The 19,548-nt window shown below is 42.3% G+C and overlaps 4 protein-coding genes across 4 annotated transcripts in view; 2 read left to right on the top strand and 2 right to left on the bottom strand.

Moving 5' to 3' along the window:
- med12 (mediator complex subunit 12) overlaps positions 1–5,596 on the top strand; it is a 33,002-nt gene extending 27,406 nt beyond the window's left edge. Inside the window, exons 32-43 of the mRNA XM_033633320.2 lie at positions 9–118; positions 268–403; positions 818–967; positions 1,862–2,224; positions 2,341–2,482; positions 2,617–2,831; positions 2,980–3,054; positions 3,357–3,586; positions 3,678–3,867; positions 4,038–4,247; positions 4,963–5,044; positions 5,163–5,596. Of these exons, the coding sequence (XP_033489211.2) occupies positions 9–118; positions 268–403; positions 818–967; positions 1,862–2,224; positions 2,341–2,482; positions 2,617–2,831; positions 2,980–3,054; positions 3,357–3,586; positions 3,678–3,867; positions 4,038–4,247; positions 4,963–5,044; positions 5,163–5,200 (1,941 nt within the window). The 3' untranslated portion in view covers positions 5,201–5,596. The remainder of the gene's footprint in view (positions 1–8; positions 119–267; positions 404–817; positions 968–1,861; positions 2,225–2,340; positions 2,483–2,616; positions 2,832–2,979; positions 3,055–3,356; positions 3,587–3,677; positions 3,868–4,037; positions 4,248–4,962; positions 5,045–5,162) is intronic.
- Positions 5,597–7,840: 2,244 nt separating this feature from the next.
- On the bottom strand, positions 7,841–11,104 carry mars2 (methionyl-tRNA synthetase 2, mitochondrial). Its single transcript, XM_033632720.2, has 3 exons — positions 10,026–11,104; positions 9,269–9,603; positions 7,841–9,077 (listed from the first exon to the last, which is right to left on the bottom strand). Exons 1-3 carry the CDS (start codon positions 10,312–10,314, stop codon positions 7,905–7,907), a joined length of 1,797 nt encoding a protein of 598 aa, XP_033488611.2. The 5' UTR covers positions 10,315–11,104; the 3' UTR covers positions 7,841–7,904.
- Positions 11,105–12,070: 966 nt separating this feature from the next.
- On the top strand, positions 12,071–17,766 carry LOC117260744 (magnesium transporter NIPA2). Its single transcript, XM_033632814.2, has 6 exons — positions 12,071–12,192; positions 12,489–12,621; positions 13,497–13,553; positions 13,878–13,968; positions 15,540–15,700; positions 15,818–17,766. Exons 2-6 carry the CDS (start codon positions 12,489–12,491, stop codon positions 16,450–16,452), a joined length of 1,077 nt encoding a protein of 358 aa, XP_033488705.1. The 5' UTR covers positions 12,071–12,192; the 3' UTR covers positions 16,453–17,766.
- Positions 17,767–18,120: 354 nt separating this feature from the next.
- Positions 18,121–19,440, bottom strand: timm8a (translocase of inner mitochondrial membrane 8 homolog A (yeast)). Its single transcript, XM_033633893.2, has 2 exons — positions 19,210–19,440; positions 18,121–18,422 (listed from the first exon to the last, which is right to left on the bottom strand). Exons 1-2 carry the CDS (start codon positions 19,318–19,320, stop codon positions 18,261–18,263), a joined length of 273 nt encoding a protein of 90 aa, XP_033489784.1. The 5' UTR covers positions 19,321–19,440; the 3' UTR covers positions 18,121–18,260.
- Between the last annotated feature and the right edge of the window lie 108 nt (positions 19,441–19,548).

Raw genomic sequence — 19,548 nt, 5'->3', positions numbered from 1 at the left:
CTAACAAGGTGGGTGGCATGTTTGACACGGTGCAGCGCAGCACCCAGCAGACCACTGAGTGGGCGGTACTACTCCTCGACATCATCAGCAGCGGCACGGTGGACATGCAGTCCAATAAGTGAGTGTAGCCCGAAGAGGAAACTGCGATCCACACATTATTCCTCTAATTGGACACTTCAGTTGTTATCTCTAAGCACAAGCTCTGTTGCCAGTACAACTATCAGTCACTTGATCTGCCCGGCTCTTATGTTTGCTTCTCTCCAACAGCGAGCTCTTCACAACAGTTTTGGACATGTTGAGTGTGCTGATTAACGGCACGCTGGCTGCTGACATGTCCAGTATCTCTCAGGGCAGCATGGAGGAGAATAAAAGAGCGTATATGAACCTGGTGAAGAAGCTCAGGGTAAGTACAGCACATTTCTCTTACTCTGCTGAGTCTGAAGATGGGCTCCTACTTCTAAGATGTATTATTTTCTCTAGCCTCATGTAATGGATGTCAGCTTGGTTTTGTTGTGTCGTAAAGTCAAGGACCGTTAGCCTCTTAGTCATTTCTTTGAAGTCAGAAAAGGTCACCTAGAAATGTAACAGACCACAAGGGTAACAAAATAAAGTGAGAGCACCTTCACCTAGTGCACAAAAGGCTTTCACACCTCCAAAACAGAAACAGCCAAGGTTTATTTTAACTACATCTGTCTTCAGTAGCTGATTACTAAGATTGTAAATAGTTGTGCTGATGTAAGAGTGAGGCAACAACTTCTCTTTTTCACTTATCAGAAACATTTTCATGAAACACTGTGTACCCATTTTATTTCCGCAGAAAGAGCTCGGGGATCGGCAGTCGGAAAGTTTGGAAAAGGTCCGCCAGCTTCTGCCACTGCCCAAGCAAACCCGGGATGTCATAACCTGTGAACCTCAGGGCTCACTGATAGACACGAAGGGTAACAAGATCGCTGGATTTGAGAAGGAGGTACGTGGTGTCTCACGCGCTGATGTAACTCAGCATCCACCTGCAAAGTTGCACACAGTTCAGTAGGACTTGTATCGTTATATTTAGTTGTATGACAGGTTGTTTATCACTTGGCCTGTCACGGTAATAATATTAATGGACTTATTGTACGAGATATGGACATGACCTTGATCATTTTGCAATTACGTTTACATAGGATTGTCACCAACATTTTAGCCAGGATGAACAACAGGGTTCCCATCCCAGACTTGGGCTCAGCAATTCTTCCTCTCTGTTTGTCTCCATCCTCACCTACTTGTGTGAATCCAACAAAAAATGAAAACAACACTTCAAAGAGGATGCAGCAAAGCTTACCTGTAGCCTGCAGTCACACTTTTTGAGTGAAAGAGGCATAATCCATATAGTTGTTAGCTTGCCAACCCCCGGCAAGGAGCCAAAAAGTCTTTCATTTGTAGTTTCACCCTCCAACAACTTCATCCTCCACTCCGTTAATCCACCAGCAGACTGCCTGGCTCCCAGGCCGTCCATCCCTGGGAGCAGAGTGCAGCACACATTCCAGATTGTGGAGGTAACTGCGGTGTCCTTGGAGCTTCGCTAAGCTTGTTCATTAGTTGCAAGAGGCATCACTTGGTTTTGTTGGCCAGACTTTGTATTAATTAATTTTGGGCTACTCCTTTCAAGGTACTATAATTTTATACATACCATCTTGTATATTAAATTAACAGATGTCAATTACTTTCTTTAAAATGTGTTCATCATATTTCAATTCCAGTGTCTGAATTCTTAAGGAAAAGTTCATTGCTTTTTGAAAGGGTGTACTTGCATTATTATGCTGTAATATCTGCACACGCTGATCTTAAGTTAAATCAGAGTGCTGTGTCTCTGTGCCATCAGGGCCTTCAAGTATCAACCAAACAGAAGATTTCTCCCTGGGATGTCTTTGAGGGTCTCAAACACTCGGCCCCTCTCTCCTGGGGCTGGTTTGGTACGGTGCGCGTGGACCGCAAGGTCACCAAATTCGAAGAGCAGCAGCGTTTCCTTCTCTACCACACCCACCTGAAGCCCAAACCTCGTAGCTATTACCTGGAGCCGCTGCCCCTGCCCCCTGAAGAGGAGGAGCCCCTGACTCCCGTCTCCCACGAACAAGAGAAGAAGATGATCGAGCCGGTGAAGCCGGAGAAGAGCGTGCCCACCGTGCCCACTGACTCAAACAAGAAGAAGTCCAACAAGAAGAAGAAAACTCCAGCAAAGACAGAGGTCAGTCATGTCTGTCATTTATGATATTAGGATAATATTTTACTGACCTTATTTCCTGGACGCAAGTTGCTACAGACAGATTTTAAAAGTTTGGTTTTTCCTCTCTTTCTCATTAGGACTATGTGAACCGTACACCAGGCAGTGTGACCTATGGGACTAATATGCCTCCTGACCTGATGCAGAACCACCCATATGGCAGGCTACCTTACAGCCAGCAGACCATGAGCATGTACACACAGAACCAGCCTCTACCTCCAGGTCAGTCCATGGCGCGCTCTCTCATCATTATCGTCTTCATCAGTAGGAGTATGACACACTGGTTTCCTTTGGTTGAAACAACATCCATCTCACACACTCTCTGAATATGGTCTTTGTGATTTGTGTTTCCACAGGAGGTCCAGGTTTAGAACCTCCATACAGACCTGTGCGCAACCCACCGATGAACAAAATGATGCCCACTCGGCCCAACTACCCAGGCATGATGCCGGGTATGCAGGGGAGCATGCCGGGCATGATGGGACTGGACAAGCAATACCCAATGGGTTATAAGCCCCAGCCTACCATGCCACAGGGCCAGATACTGCGGCAGCAGCTACAGGTCAGACTGGTGAGTCAGTCCACACTGAGAAGCAGGAGCTATAAAGATGGAGCAGAGTTGGGACAGTTGATTCTGTTCCAAGTACCAGGAATCCCTCTACTCTCGGCACAGGACATTGAATCGTAACTATTTACTGACTTGTTGTCTCTCTTTTCAGAATCAGAGCATGATAGGGCAGCAGATAAGACAAATAACACCTAACCAACCGTATACGTCAATGCAGGCATCTCAGGTAAGTCTATTTTTGTTGCTTTTGTTTTGCCATGAAATGCATTTGTCATCGGACACCTCTATTCTCAGAAAACATATGTTATCTGACACCTTTATTTATACACTGTAATGCTCTAGAATTTAAAAAGCTGTTGAAACAGGATTCTGTTCATCATGTCCCCATCAGTGTTCGCGAACCACACAGAAATATCTTTGTCTTGTTTGGGTTTACTAAATAAATCCTGACTCTGACACTATCAATAAATCAACAATAGTCTCCTTCTCTGTCTTGGTTTTAATCATGAACATTGTCTGTTTGTGCAGAACATATCTCAGGGCTATACCACATACGGATCACACATGGGGATGCAGCAGCATCCGTCCCAAGGTGGTGGTATAGTTCCTCCCTCCTATGGGAACCAGAACTTCCAGGGCACCCATCCTGGAACCAACCCATCTGTGGTGGATCCTCTTCGGCAAATGCAGCAAAGGCCCAGTGGTTACGTTCACCAGCAGGCTCCAGGCTACGCACACAATATGCAGAACACACAGAGGTCAGTGTTGTGCTGCAAGGAAGGCTGCATTACATTATAAGGTTTGCGTCTTTGCTAACCACATGTCTTCTTCCTGTTCTGTAACCCTCAGGTTTGCCCACCAGCCCATCCAGCAGAATGCCATCATGCACAGTCTCAGTCACATGGGAGCCCAAGGCGTCCATCCCGGCCTGAGGCCCAATCAGATGCTGGCAGAACAACAGCAGCAGCAGCAGCAGCAGCAGCAACAGCAGCAGCAGCAGCAGCAGCAGCAGCAGTACCTCAGACAACAAGCACTCAGAGTACGTCACTTTATCAAAAGTTTATCCAGGTCTTCAGCTATGTTTTGGCTGAGTTTATAGAGTTTTTCCCAGTAGAAATTATTATATTTAAGAGTGCTTTGATAAAATACAAAATGACAGTGTGCTCCCCAAACAATAACCATCATATCTTTCTGACGTTATCACAACAGCAGCAGCAGGCCCAACAAGTTCAACAACAGCAGCAGCAACAACAACAACAGCAGCAGCAACAACAACAGGTCCAGCCCCAGCAGGTTCCTCCTCAACAACAAGTTCCACAGCAGCAGCAGCAGCAGCAGCAGGTGTCAGCGGTGCCGCCACCAGGACAGCAACAGAACCAGGGCCTGGGCATGCAGCCGCTGCCCCCACAGCAACCCATGGTAAGTCCAGTCTAGGTGACAGGGACCGCCATTAGTCCAGGTGCTAGTATGATAAAAGCTCAAGATGTGTTTTACTATACAGACTTTAATTATCTGTCACTATTATTGTAGACGTGTTAATCTATGCTTTACAATGAAATGTAATGCTAGTAGTTTTGCATGTTTTACCCAATTAAATGTGTGTGCATCACTGTGTACTTTTTTAAGCTAAAGTTTCCACTGAGGAAAATGGTTTTAATCTTACACAAATAATCGGGAGGTCTGCATCGCTACGACGTGTAGTTACATTTCTGGGGAGGTGCATGTCAGGCAATGGCGTAGGCTCCGGCGTTGACGCAGAAGTATAAATCCCGCTTTATATCGACTGTTTTGGGATCATTTTGGTAGCTTCCTGTTGGTGCGTTCAAGACATTCTGACACCCAGAAATGAAAGTTTGAAAGTCATCATGTATTGCTTGTAAATGGGATGTTTTTCTGGTGGCCAGTTCTTAAAATTGCAGACATTGTTGCCTCCTTAAATGGCCCATTAGAAGTTTGGTGAAAACTCTGCATGAATACTGATAGCGTTTTAAAATGAATCAACATCACTGGTTGCCTAAAATGTCAGGGACTGATCTGGTATGCGCTTTGCAAAATGACTGTTAGTAATGTTACATATATGCGATGTATAAAACATCAGAAATTGCTTTAATGACGATGTATGTCTGTGTTTTAGTTCCCACGCCAGGGAATGCAACAGACTCAACAGCAGCAGCAGACTGCAGCTCTGGTCAGACAGCTGCAACAACAACTTTCAAGTGAGTCACAAACTTTGAAATGTCATTTCTGCCCCATCATTGTGCTGTCATTATTTCCATCTCTTTGTAATGATGCACAGATTTCGTGTTTATAATAAAACTTTCCCACTCTTTTCAGATACACAACCAGGACAGGGCACCAACTCATATTACTGATCGTGCTTGTTCTTAGTAGTGTGTGAAGAATAGTCCCCTCGTTATGTGGCGAGGCCCAGCTCTGTAGATTGGCAGATGAATGTGTCCAGTCCCGTGTAGGCCGATAGGAGGGGAGACTGTTCTAGGCACAAAGGACCACCAAACCGATGAACCAAATTCCATCTCGACCACTGAGGCGACGATCAGAAAATATCTTGACTTCAGTCCTGTAATTATGGATTATCGAAGAAGAGGGATCCTGCTCTGAAGTAAACAGATAATGGTTAATAATGGAAAAGTCTATGTAAAAAAGTACCAGAAATTATAAGAATAATGCAATTTTTTTTATTTTATTTCAATTTGTACAATTTTTTCAGTTTCGTGTATTTCTCATTAAAAAAATCATGTCAGTTTTTATGTCTTGTACTTGTGTTGGCTGCTTGTATACTGTATTTTAAAAGTGTCAATGAAATTATTCAATGATGAAGTGGGGATCAAAGGATTTGTTCTATCAGACAAGTTTGCTGTCATCCGAAAAAAAATAAGTCAGTGTTAAAGGTTTGGTGTGTGGCAGAAATGAAATACAATATTCCGAACTATGTTTTTATCAGTATACAATCACCGGAAGCTAAGAAGAGTGTCATCATTACCTTAGAATGAGCTATTTGTATCTACATATGGAGCGGGTCCTCTCCTACGGAGTCCTCCATGTTGTTTCTACAGTAGCCCAGAACAGACAAACCAAACACTGGCTCCAGATAGGGCCATTTGCATGTTTGTGTTGGCCATCATAGTTCTTCAACATGCTTGGCACATGGGAGAAGTTTCAGTTGGTTGCAGTCTGCGACCTCACCACTAGATGCCACTAAATCCTGCACACGAGAGTAACTAGTCTGACTCGCAGGATGTAGACTGCGTGTAAAGTCCGCCATTGGCTCCCTATTTGAGATGGAATTCTTCTCCCTTTCCATCACCTGTTTGTCTGTTTTTAAATTCCCCATTGCTATGTAAAACTAGTCTTACATAGCCATTCCTATCTCCACGCTTGTTGTATTGCTGTGCATAAAACAACAATTTTCAAGCTAGCAACCTACATGCGAAACACCTTTTAATGTTCTTTTGTTAAACTTTAATTTTTCAAACATTCAATTAACAAAACATTGGAGGGGGGACCACTGCCTTCGTTTACAACTTTTTGATAAATGTCTTCAGACCACCTGACTAAACAATGCCTCATTTCTCTTATAGTCTGTCACTTTATTCCAGCGCTGCTTGCTTTAGTCCTCAGGTGAAAGGTCAGGTATTTTCCCCATGGAATATAGTTCCTCTACAATGTCCATCCATTGTCTTGGAGTTGGAGGGTCATGTGTCCTAGTGCTGGCCTTTTTGCATGCCAGTATACAGATTTTGAACAGATAAGCATCCTTTTAATGAATAACGTCCTGTTATTAATCCCAAGTACACAATCCGTGGGTCCCTTTGGATCTTGTAACCTAAAACTCTCAAGAATCAGAATAATCCCATCCCATAATGTTTGTAGTTCATACATAACCAAAATATATGTGAGTGATTGGCATTTGCCTGGCCACAGAGTCTCCAGCAGTGCTGTTGTTTCCCTGATTGTTTGATTTTGTATATGGTGTGAAAAAAAAATCTATTCTTTCAGCCAAATTCTCTCCATCTTTTGGAGCTGGTGGAGGTTTGCAGATCAGTAATCAGTTCTACTTCCCATTTCAGTTTCACATGCAAAGTATTCCCTCCATTACATTTTTGTAAACTCTGGAGACTGTTTTGGAGGGGGTAAGTTTGTATGCACCTGTCAATACTTTTATTACATCATTGCATCTTTTAATATTTTACGTGGTGCTATCTTAATCCTATTGATTTGCCTCCCAGTGTTCGTCCAAAAAAAGTTTGCTTCTGTCACTGTTGTTCATCCTGGGCATGGTGCTGTTAGGATTAGTTTTAAGTGTACGAAGAATTATGATACCGTTAAAACAAAGCAAGAAAATAGGTCTGGCTATGTGAGACAAGTTTAAAGTGACATGGTCAAAGTCTCGTGATTCTAAATTATGGCAACTATTACATCTCCTGTTGAGATGATTAATTGGCCATTAATTGATTCCAATTCAAATGACGGTGTTCGTGGGCTTTTCCTGCTATGATGTGATGTCATCAGACTTAACTCACTAATCGAATTGTTAAAGGTTCAGTGTGTAGGATTTAGGGGGATTTATTGGCAGAAATTGAATATAATATTCCTAATTCTGTTTTCTTTAGTGTATAATCACTTGAAACTAAGAATTGTTTTCATCACCTTCGAGAGAGACGTATATCAACATATGGAGCAGGTCCTCTTTCATGGGGTGAGCCATGTTGTTTTAATAGTAACCCAGAATGGACAAATCAAACACTGGCTCTAGATTGGGTCATTTGCATCAGCCAACACAGTTGCACACGCTTGGCACATGGAAGGTTTCAGTTGATTGCAATTTGCACCGTCACCACTAGATGCCACTAAATCCTACACACTAGACCTTTGACGATATAGGGCCCCTGACAGTTGACAGGAAAATAAAAGGGAGGGTGTGGGAGATATTGATGAAGCAGAGTTGTTACCATCTAACAGATCTTGAGAAGATGAAGTGAAAACAGCCACAATAGTTTTTATTTCTTTATTGACTGAAGTGGTGAACAGGGAATTATATAAAACAATCCCTCATGTCTAGTTTGCTGCCTTCTTTGTTTTTGTAGGTTTCTGTTTATCTGCCTTCTCACTTTCCAAGCGACTAAAAAGCACACCAGAGTCAGATCCTAGTGCTCTCCCCTCAAAGGGACAGTCCATTCCCTGATACCTCGGCAGGAAGTTCACGTCTGCCCAGCTCCTCTCGCCTGGTTGCACCCCAAGTCTGGACAGCAGCTTGTTAGAAATCTCTGGCACTATTGGCTGGAGGAGTGTGCCATAAATCCTCAGGCATTCGAGGGAGACATGGATGATGGTGTCCAACCAGCGCTGGTCTTTACTGTCCGATCTGTCCAGCTTCCAAGGTGCATGACGCTGAACGAACCCGTTGGTGAGCCTCACAGAGGCACTGATGGCCTCCAGAGCTTTGTACACATGCATGCTCTCATAGTGCTGCTCCACCACAGTGGGGAGATTTTTCACAGCATCCAACATGTGGTAGTCTTCAACCACAGCCCTGCCTCCCTGTTCCCTTCCGAACGACTGAGGGCAGAAAAGGGGATAGACCTGAGCTGGGTTAAGAGCTGGAGCTGTGCAGCGGTTCAGCAGACCACCCAGAGAGTCAGCGAGCTCTGCGTTGAGCAGCTTGATAACTTTGTTGTCTGTGTAATCACAGTCTGAGTCTGGGACACCCTGACGCAGAAGAAAATACCTCATACCATCAGTTGTGAACATCTGTGAGCGTTCAAGAGGATCTACAACATTACCTAAACTCTTAGACATCTTCTTTCCTCCTACTGTCCAGTGGGAGTGCACATGTATCGTCTGTGGCAGCGGCAGTCCGGCCCCTAGAAGAAAAGCAGGCCAGTAGATGGCATGAAATTTTAAAATGTCCTTTCCGACAATGTGGTGGGCCACGTTCCACCACTGGTCATGTTTATCTGGATAGCCAGCTACTGTGAGGTAGTTCACCAGAGCATCTAGCCACACATAGATGGTCTGTTCATTGTCGCCTGGCACCGGGATGCCCCACTGGAGGCGGCTTCTCTGCCGGGAGACAGAGAGGTCAGGGAGGTCCTCCTGCAGCCAATGGAGGACAGACTGGTAGAAATGCTCAGGCTGTACGGCCCTGGGATTCTCTCTGAGCCAGTCAAGCAGCTGAGGCCGAAACGCAGACAGACGGAACATGTAGTTCTCCTCTTTCATCCACTCCACCTGTAAAACAGTAGAGATGTGACTGAAGTTAGTCCCTAAAAGCAACAAAAAACACAAGGTTCTACATTTACCATGATGCAACTCAATGGCACCCTCCCTGCCTGGTAACCGCTCATGCCTTTTAAAGTGTACACTCATTCATCTCCACTAAATCACACTTGTGCTATCATCCTAATGTTCGCTCAAATTACCTTGTGGCCACTCTCCTGCGATACCTTGATCTCCGTCCCTTGAGAGTCCAAAGCATCGGCCACCTGCGATGCCGTGAGGAAGCTTTCATCTTGGGTGGAGTACCAGCCTTCATAACTCCCCTTATAGATGAGCCCTTTGTTCCTGAGTACTGACCAGAAATGCTCCACAGCATGACGGTGTCTCTGCTCAGTGGTTCTTATGTAGTCTGTATATGATATGTTGCAGCTGCCGAAGAGATGTTTGAATTTCTCAGACACATCGGTACAGAAGGTCAGGGGATCTTTTCCCGCAGCTTCAGCAGCTTGTTGGATTTTCAAGCCATGTTCGTCTGTACCTGAGATGCAAGATAATAGGGTGTATTATTATTATTTGCTTAGTATTTTGATTTATTGTCTATAAAATGGCAAAATTTGATAAAAGTGACCATTAAAATTCTTTGTTTTGTATGACTAATAGTCCAAAAACTAGAGGTATTGACTTTACAATGATATAAAAGAGAAGAAACAGTAATTCTCATCTGTGAAAAGCTGGAACTATCAAAGGTTTTGCTTGAAAAATGACTTTACTGACTATGAAACTTGTTTCCAATTGTCCGTCAATCTCTTTGGTTCTATTAGGAATGTCATATTTACACACATATTATAATTGCTGTGCACCGATTCATAATATAAGCTTTACAATGACTGTAATATACAAAAGAAAACAACCCTCAACAGCACCAACTGTTACATATATTTTGGTCAATGGAGGATTTACCTGTTGCAAACTTTGAGTTGAAGCCCTGCAGCAGCTTGTACCTGTGTAAGCAGTCGGCTATCACAGCTGAATACAGGTGTCCTAAATGAGGAGAAGCGTTGACATAGAAGATGGGAGTGGTTATGTAGTAGCTCCTGTCGTCTTTGCAGAAGTGGGTGCTCGTGTATCTCAACGCAGAGATCCTCTGGTGTCTCGACAGAGCTGAAACCGGTGAGAAAAATGGGTTTTGTTGCAGCCTGTGAACAGCCTGACAGCTTCTGGTGACAAACAGAAAAGGGGTCCTCATCATTGGAGAGAAGGGGACGTCCACATGAAGTCTACCGAAGATATTTGAGTCCAAGGAGTGCAGTAAAGTCAAGTGTTAGCCATTGATTTAGCTAGCTAAAAGACAAGAGTTTTCGTACACTAAAATATCAGCAGAGAACCGTAATCACTGTCGGTAAAATACTGAAAGATCCTATAGTCGTCCTGGTAAATATGATCGATTAAATTGGCATTATCGTTTAATCTAAAGCTTAATTAATAACCTAGCAGCACGTGTGTTTTGCTCGCATATCAAGGTTAGCGCTGCTTCCGGTTTCTGAAGACAACAAATAATTCGGCCAATCAAAACGCGGCATGGTGCGTGACGAATACCAACAACCAATCAGATTACGAGGGCTCTCTTTGCAACGCTATACGGAAGTTGTCAGTTTTATTTACTTCTTCAGATGTGATAAATAACTTGACATGAAGTTTAAAATTAGTCAAGCATCATTTTTACGGTAGAAGCCGGTGAATGGATATATGGGGAGTGTTTTCTTTTTTTTTTTTTTAAATAACTTTATTGGAATAGTAAGGAGCAGCAGAACAAGAGAGTGAGACAGAACAAGGCAGGGTAAATTAATTATGACAACATGTAAGTCACATGTGCTTCGTGATGTCTTCCTGAGAAGTGTCAATTTGTGTTTTCCTGTTTCAGACATTAAGTGTGCACACATTTTTTTTTTTTTTTTAGCCCGAAGCAGGAAATATTGTCATTCTTGATGCCACAGGAGTAACATTTTACATATTTACCATGGTTAGAAGCATATACAAAATAAAATCCTGGATAGTAGGGTGCTATCTGCATTAGGTGATACATTCAGTGGCAGATTGTAATCAGTGTTGGGGAGTAACTACTTATATGTAATGGCATTATGTAATGTAAAATACAAAATGAAGTAACTGTAATCTATCACAGTTACTGAGAAGAAAAATGTGTGATTCAGTTACAGGTTCTAATCGAAATGTTGGTGATTAGATGGGTTACATCCAAATATAATAATAATAATAATCTTTTCAGTTAAAAGCTTATAAGTAGAATAAAAGATAAAATCTGTTGCTATGTATATTTTCTTTGTGCAGGATTGCCCTCCTCTGGTATAGGCCCATTTCTGGACGACAAGGGTCAACAAAGTGTTGGGACGCTGCCTGGTTGAAATATTTGTTCTTAGGTCTTTTCAGCTTTATTGCCCAGTTTAAGACGTTTGATCCAGTGTAATAAGTTACATTACTTTGAAGTAATGTAAATAAAAATAATTAAATTACTGATTACATTTTTAACAGGGAAACGTGACCTACCCAGCACTGGTTTCACTGCAGCCTAAAAATGTGTATTACCCTACACTTATGTTGGGAAAGAAGAAACTAATCCATATTCACCAAGGTTATTAGTTATGATCCACAGTTCATACAAAATAATATACAAGATGGTCGGGCATCATCTGTGCATTATAGACAGGGATACATTTTGTGGCAGCTTGAATTGCAGTCTGAAAGAATGTTGTCCCCAATAACTTTTGCTTTGAAGATAGACACTTCTCCACATTCACCAAGGTTGTTAGCGATGATCTGGAGTGTATACAAAATAAAATACTTGATGTTCGGGCGTAGTAGAAAAGTAATATGTTTGTAGCATGTTGAAAATGTCAGGAAAGAAGACACTTTTCCATACTTTTACACATTCAATGTTGTTTTCAGGTCAAATTAATCAAAATCTAATTAATAGGCTAACAGGAGGAGATGTAGTAGCAACATACTTTGACAGGACCGGAAGAAAGCCTCCTCCCTCCTTGCGGTTTCCTAGGCAACTACCCGGAAGTACCGTCATTTCACTACGACGAATGGGGTTGACGTGACAACGGAGGTAAAACATTTTAGAAACTGTAAGTTTAAGCGGCAGTTGAACAGTGTTTTAAACTTAACTAAACCCAAATTAAGTTGGATAAGTCGTTCATTTTTCATTTCTTAGTATTTTTAACCGTCTACAAGGCGAGTTTTAACGTCGTGTCATCAGGGAGTCAGCCAATCATGTGATGTTAAACATGGGGTGCCTGTTGCTCAACTAATGACAAGTTCCCGAAGTATTCGTGTCTTATAGAAGTTCAGTTATTTAGCTAAACACATGTCGGGACTTTACTTTGTGTGATAACGTCATTTCAGATGGAAGTGAACCGTTTGGACTTCTACATCGGCCTCTCTCTGGCGGTGAGCTCGAGCGTCTTCATCGGTGCCAGTTTCATCCTGAAGAAGAAAGGCCTGCTGCGATTGGCCAGCAAGGGTTCAATGCGAGCAGGTACGGTGAGCTTTATCAAAACGAAACTTAAATTTACCTGTTTATTAAAAGGTCAGTGCTGGGAGAAATGGTAACTTAGTAAGTTAACTACATTGTATACAATGTGGAAGCTTCATGATTAAAAGATTAAAATAAACACGTAGTATTAAAAGTAAAAGTACACATTATGTAGGAGAACTGTGGAATATATTCTCGATTAATCGATTCATTGTTTGGCTACAGTCAAGACACAATCGCATAAGAACAAAAACAAGCAACAAACCTTACCTTTTAGAGGCAGGGACTGGTTATGTTTCACTTTTATGATTTGAAAAATGACTCAAACTATTAATGGATTACTAATTGAGTAATCATTGTAGCTCTATCTTTATGTATTACAATATATAAGTGATGTGTTACTGCGTAAGCAACAGTTTCCTGTTGTACCTGGAACTTATTTCAGCTCCTTTTTATATATTGTTGGATAGTTTAATCTATAACATTGCATCATGTTTTATAAGATAGTCACATGATTTGTGTGTATATCTGTACAGTATCTGTACTGTAGCTTTAGCTATATCCCTCCTTGATGATATGGAGTAAAAGATAAGGGCACTTTATAGGTACAGAATAACTTGGAGGGAAGGTATGTCTTGATGGACTCATGAATATTAGAATAAAACGCTATAGCACACGCTATATTACAAGGTCTGTGTAAACGTAACATTTAAGTCCAATAAGACTCTAAACATGCTGTTATTAGGATGATTGAAGTTTTGATATGAAGTGTGTTAAACAAGCCAATGGCCCTCTAACCTACATTTAAGTATTTTAAGTGAGAAACCTGTACCTGTTACTACGACATGTACTCCAGTTTTGTTTTCTGTATGTCACAGGTCAAGGGGGGTATGCTTACCTGAAAGAATGGCTGTGGTGGGCAGGACTTATTTCAAGTAAGTAAACGATCTTCACACTTAGTTCTGGAAAATGGTTGACATGGTCAGCTGTTTCTTTTCTCACTTGGTGACACTCCTCACCAGCCGTGCCTAGAAACATTGTGGTCTTTGTTTTTCCAAGTGGAAATGAGGCTCTTGTGGGTTTGGTATTTTTTACTGGTGACGCTGCAGTTGATGCAGAACCCACACCATATCTTTGAAGTGCACATTCCTCAAAGAGCACATTTGCACATGTGGGTTTGAAGAGAATAATTTTTTAACCTTTAACCAGCTGCACCAGTTGTGACTATGTGTACACTGATGGTCGTGTTTGTGTTCTAGTGGGAACCGGAGAGGCTGCTAACTTCGCTGCTTATGCATTTGCGCCGGCCACACTGGTGACTCCTCTTGGAGCACTGAGTGTACTTGTAAGGTAATTGCCTTGAGTTTTATTTTTTGCAGTTTTTCATGCCACAGATGTTTTCACGACTTTTGCTTAGTTTGATACAGATACTCCCAGTCATCTCAATGTTATGTCTTACTGTCAATAAATCTTGTAAAGAGACCAAATGTATAAATGGATTGAGCCCACTAACTAAGTCAGTGTCTGTATAGCCAAAGCCTATTATAGCTATTCCTGTATATTGTAGACCTCCAGTATCATCCATAACCTAAGTAATATGCATTATGGAGCCACATTGTCACACAGGGTCACATGTTCCCTTCTTACCAAGAACATGGGTACTGGTAGCTTATTTTGAGTCAGTTCCATGTACACCATTCTGGTCATGTAAATACTCACAACTGCAGTGGTTTCCAATCTTTTTGACTTGTGAACCCTGTAAACTAAAGTAGTCACTACGTTTACATGCATGCAGTAGTCGTGCAAAGCTCATAGCTCAGCTCATCAGTCAAGTTGGACTTCTCATCTTGTCTGAGTTTACATGCAGAAGAGAAAATTGAATTTCTGACCAAGTACGGCTGATAGGCGTGCTGTGTCCTTTTTAATATAGTGCGTAATGAACCAGTTCCGGTTGACCCACAGAGGAAGCAAACGACGAATGAGGATGGCAGAGATGGATGGAGTTTCCTCGTCTGACCAGAAGTGCGTCTTCTGCTTCTCGGTCGCCATGGTGTTTGTTTTTCCGAGAGTTACTGCACTGTTATATACTGAACTGCTGCTACGTCATCTCCTTCTTCTTCCGGGTGAAAGCCCGCGAAAGAAAAAGTGGTGCATGCGCAGAATGCAGAGTCCGATTCCAGTCGGACTAAGTGGATACATGCAGCAATAGTTTGATTTTCAGTCGAATTATCTAGGTGTGTTAGTCGAGGTACCGATAGTCCAGTTTCAGTTGGACTGAGCCAATAATTCGTTCTTCTCAAGCTGCATGTAAATGTACTGAATGTCTCCTTGTGACCCCTCATCACAGGTTTTTGCCTTAGTGTTGGTGTGATTTGTGACCAGTTCAAACCAGTTTTTTCCCTTTCAAACTAAGCAAAAAGCATATAATAGTCAATAAAATAAATCTAGTTTTGTGTAACAACATTTTCCCTATTCCTCCTATTCACCTGGTGACCCTTTAGATGTAGCTTGGGACCCGCAGGTTGGAAACCACTGCACTGGAGCACTAAATCTGCAATAGAAAATAGTCTAACTATGATATTTACTCCTGTTTGAGCAATCTATGCTAAATGCTACAGTGCCCAGCTGTGTAAGGGAATAATGTAGCCAGTTTAAAACATTTAAAATTAAAGTATATGTTTTAAACTTAACTCATTGTTAAAGACTTACCTCTTCTTTAAGAAAAATAGATTTCTGGCTGAGAGCCAGAGAAGTGGAAATCATAATTACTGAGATGCTGGCTAATGCATTACTGGTTTTGGTCTTTTCACGAGATATGATAACAATGGAAATATAGAATGTTACCAGATTAACCCTTTTAATATGCAGTAGCAACATTTGTGTTCACTCTCTGAGTTTGCAACATTTGTTTTTCCCCCTAGTGCTGTGCTCTCCTCTTACTTTCTGAACGAGAGGCTGAATGTGCACGGGAAGATCGGTTGTTTGCTGTGTGTCTTGGGCTCCACTGTGATGGTGATCCATGCCCCACAGGAGGAGGAGGTGGCCTCTCTCAGTGCCATGGCTGAAAAGCTCAAAGACCCAGGTAGGACCAGCTCTTTCTCAGTGTGATCTCATTAACCCTGCTGTGGAAACTGCATCCCAGATAAGGGATTGACTTTTTTTTCCAGGGTACTAACTCATTCTCAAATGCTCCCACTAGGTTTCATTGTGTTTGCTGTGTGCGTTGTGGGAAGCAGCCTGGTTCTTATCTTTGCTGTGGCGCCGCAGTTTGGACAGAAGAATGTGCTGGTCTACATCCTGATCTGCTCTGTGATTGGCTCCCTGTCTGTGTCTTGTGTCAAGGGCCTGGGCATTGGCATTAAGGAGCTGTTTGCTGGGACAGCAGTGCTGAAGGAACCCCTGTTCTGGTCTTTAGTCATCTGCCTGGTAATCTGCATCAGCGTTCAAATCAGTTACTTGAACAAAGCGCTCGACATCTTCAACACCTCCATGGTCACTCCCATATACTACGTCTTCTTCACCACCGCCGTCATGGCCTGCTCAGCCATCCTCTTCAAGGAATGGTTGAGAATGACCACTGACGGGATCGTGGGAACAATTAGCGGGTTCCTCACCATCATTTTGGGGATCTTCCTCCTCCACGCCTTCAAGGACATTACATTTAACTGTGATTCCCTCCCACTCTACCTGAGGAAGGGTCCTCAGGGCTCTCCGTGGGGGCAGCAGCCTTATGTGGCTCTTCCCAGCCACGACATGATAGCAGAGGATGATGTGAAGCTGCCCAGAGAGGGAGGCTCAAAGGGGGGCTGGGGTATGCATCAGAGGGCTCCGTAAGGGGGACCGATAGTGTTGTCACTACTGAGGAAAATTGCTTTTTGCAATTCTTAAACTTTAATGCACAGTACAGCTTTATGTTTACATGCACAAAATATTCCAATTTTTGCCCTTAGGAATGCTACTCCTATAAGACATGGCTGTTTCCATGGCTAATGAAAATAAATACCCAGTAACATGTCCTGTATTGGGTGAAAATATGGAAAAGTGGAACAGCTGGGGTTGCTTGTGCCATTTGCCTCCTTGTGTCAAAATAAGTTCTCCACAGTGGCGTACTTGTTCGACTGTGCAAACACAATCTCCCTTTTTATTCCTGCAACCACCTTCCTGAAAAGGTCGGCGTTGCGACATTTGCACATCTCCAAAAACCTGCTGACATCCAAGTCTTTCTTTGTGTTTAAAAGAAGGTCTGTTTCTCCTTCTAACCAGAAATGTGGGCATTTCTTTTGGGGTTGCATCTCTGTCTTTGCAAGCTGTTTGTGTATAACACATGCATGGTAACGCACAGAGCCAGCTGTAAACGGACAAAAGGCTATATGTCGTCAGCTGCAGTAAAAACCCCACTTTAGATGCATGTTCAGAACAAGCTGTCTACATGTTTAAGGAATGCTGTTAAAACCGGAATAGTAACGGCATATCCCACGTCTTCATTGGAAAATGCTACATTCGTAGTGGAATATTAGTGTGTATGTAAACGTAGTCAGTGTGACAAGTTAGTTTACTAAATCGGAGTCTTGAGTCGGTCTTAAACAATGCAGTACGCACTGGATGAACAAAGTTGCCCAAAGTGAACAAAATGTTTCTGTCAGCACACTGGATTTCTTGACCATGACGGTACATCCACATCTTTAGTTAAAAAAAGACAGGACAGTATTAGAATCTAAAGTATAATTTATATCAACGTGAATGTTTGTCGCACTGCTGTGTAAATTTTTTTTTTTTACAGTTTATCAAGTTAAAAAAAATTAATTGAAGGTTGAATAGTAGCCTACGTAAACCAGACTGTGCCTTCTGTTACTGAAACCAATAACCTTATTTATAGGTTGCACCTTTAACTAAGCATATTGTACAAATGATGATTTTACAACCAGTGTAAATGCAAAAAAATGCCCTGAATGCATTTCAATCATCTGCTGATGATGAACAAGTTTGAGTAAGATGAGTAATACCTCAGTATTATATACAACCTGCACCAAAGAATGTTTTTCCCTGCGTGGATTAATTCCCAACATGTGCCAAGCTGTAACATATCTCTGATGTAAATTAACTTTTTATGTGTTTGATAATGCTGATTAAAACATAATTACGACACAACTTGACTACTCTTTTTTTCCAAAAGAGACAGAATTATTTGGCATTGTGTTTATTGCATATGTACAGTCCAGTACCTACTGCCTTCGCTTTCGGGAAGACACTGTTACTTTTGTTAAATTACAGCAGAGTGTGTGGTGTAGTCCTTGTAGCTGTCAAAAACAGCTGGCTGAAGCTGAGTGTCCCAGATGTCTTTCTGCACTCTCACACTTGTTAGAGCAGCGGATATCAACACATTCAAGTTCAGTTTCACAGTTTGACTTGTGAAAAACAAGGTCACTGCAGGACCACAAGCTTAGTGTTTTTAACACTCATATTCCGCTAAGTGGAGGACAAGCAAGACTTCTGCACCTATATTAATCTGAGGCACTTGTATCAAAAGTAACACTTCATATTGTTCTTTTTTTTTCCCAGTTGAACGGACAGTTCATTACAGACAACTTTGTCAGGCCTGGCCGTGGAGCCATGTGTCTCGTCAGTCCCTCTGGAGACAGTTCTCAGTCTGCCATGGAGTCAGAGAAAGAGCCCTTGCTCCTCTGAGTCTGTTCCAGTCTGTTTAGGATGAACTGGCTGGTGTCAATAAACCTCTCCACACAGTTAACGAAGCACACTTCTGTCCTTGAGTCCAGCTTTGGCCCTGGTTTGTCCATACATTTCTCCTGGGGACAGACAGAGACAGACACCAATGAGACACGGTGTGTTACACATAGCGCATCACATTTAGCACAGGAGCTAGCCTGTTAAAACCATGATGAATTAACGTTGCAGCGTGTACTGGTTATCTGACAGCAGCGCGTGCCCTTGCACCAGCTGTGACCTCAGCACTACGTTATTTAAATGATACGCTCGCGCAACGCTCCAATCACAAACAGAGGAGGGAAGTTAAAAACCGTTTAAAACCCGTTTTATGGCAGCAGCTTGGAAAGTCGGTGTATTTTCTTGGTTTCGAAGATGTCTACTTTCAGTCCGGTATGTTAAAATGTTTGTCATGGACGAAACCAACGTTTAAATCCAACATTTACACACTCTAAGCTGCGCTAGCTAGCAGGCCGGCTAACTAACGGTCATAGCATGCTAGCAGTATAGATCTAAACGTGTATTTCATAAACATTTTATCGTCCCGGACAGAAAAAGACATTTTAAAGAACACAAAGACACTTGAGAACACAACCAACAGCTGAATGGCAGGTAAACATAACCCTTTGTTTACCCTCTAGGTTTGTGTACGGAATGCTAACGCTATATGAACGAATCACTCATGGAGTGCTATGGTTCACAAACGTAAGCTAATGTATACATTTATACATCATTATGTGACCACAGCGAATTACACAAGCATCTCAAACTTTTATGACAACACAGGACAAGCCAGCTATCACTTCTAGCTGCGGACACATATGTTTAACTCGCAGAGCTGTGATGCTAGTTAGCTTAAGTTGATCTTACCCAGCAAACCTCAGTCATTTGATGCACCAGCTGCTGAAATCTCTGTTTCTGAGACTCGATTTCGATGAAGTGCTGAAGCTGAGGGTCGGCTGTCGCTCCCTGGCCGTCCATATTTTGCTTAAAAGGGGTCCTAAGGGCAATATTTTGCCAATTATGAACACCGTATGGCTCTAAAAGCTGACCTTCACGTGTATGAATGGACGACAGGAAACAGGAAGTAGCTCAACCAATCACAGAGCGCGTTGTTCTGACAGCCGGTGTCATCATACAGACGTAGTTTTTCATAATAGTCAAAAAAAGCTAAAATCAACTTATTAATGCAAAAGTGTTATTGTAACA

Source organism: Epinephelus lanceolatus, chromosome 7 (genome assembly GCF_041903045.1).
Source record: "Epinephelus lanceolatus isolate andai-2023 chromosome 7, ASM4190304v1, whole genome shotgun sequence".
In the NCBI taxonomy this organism is placed as follows: domain Eukaryota; kingdom Metazoa; phylum Chordata; class Actinopteri; order Perciformes; family Serranidae; genus Epinephelus; species Epinephelus lanceolatus.
The sequence above is the reverse complement of the archived record's forward strand: the minus strand, read 5'-3'. Positions and strand labels throughout refer to the sequence as shown.

What these genes read in the sequence shown, in the direction of transcription:
- timm8a (XM_033633893.2), bottom strand. Translation starts at nt 19,320, where the DNA reads ATGGACGGCCAGGGAGCGACAGCCGACCCTCAGCTTCAGCACTTCATC. An exon ending in AAATGACTGAGGTTTGCTGG is followed by an intron (nt 18,423 to 19,209) that starts GTAAGATCAACT and finishes GTCTGTCCCCAG; the next exon opens with GAGAAATGTATGGACAAACC.
- LOC117260744 (XM_033632814.2), top strand. Translation starts at nt 12,489, where the DNA reads ATGGAAGTGAACCGTTTGGACTTCTACATCGGCCTCTCTCTGGCGGTG. An exon ending in GCACTGAGTGTACTTGTAAG is followed by an intron (nt 13,969 to 15,539) that starts GTAATTGCCTTG and finishes TTTTCCCCCTAG; the next exon opens with TGCTGTGCTCTCCTCTTACT. An exon ending in TGAAAAGCTCAAAGACCCAG is followed by an intron (nt 15,701 to 15,817) that starts GTAGGACCAGCT and finishes TGCTCCCACTAG; the next exon opens with GTTTCATTGTGTTTGCTGTG.
- mars2 (XM_033632720.2), bottom strand. Translation starts at nt 10,314, where the DNA reads ATGATGAGGACCCCTTTTCTGTTTGTCACCAGAAGCTGTCAGGCTGTT. An exon ending in CAACTCAAAGTTTGCAACAG is followed by an intron (nt 9,604 to 10,025) that starts GTAAATCCTCCA and finishes CTTGCATCTCAG; the next exon opens with GTACAGACGAACATGGCTTG. An exon ending in CGCAGGAGAGTGGCCACAAG is followed by an intron (nt 9,078 to 9,268) that starts GTAATTTGAGCG and finishes ACTGTTTTACAG; the next exon opens with GTGGAGTGGATGAAAGAGGA.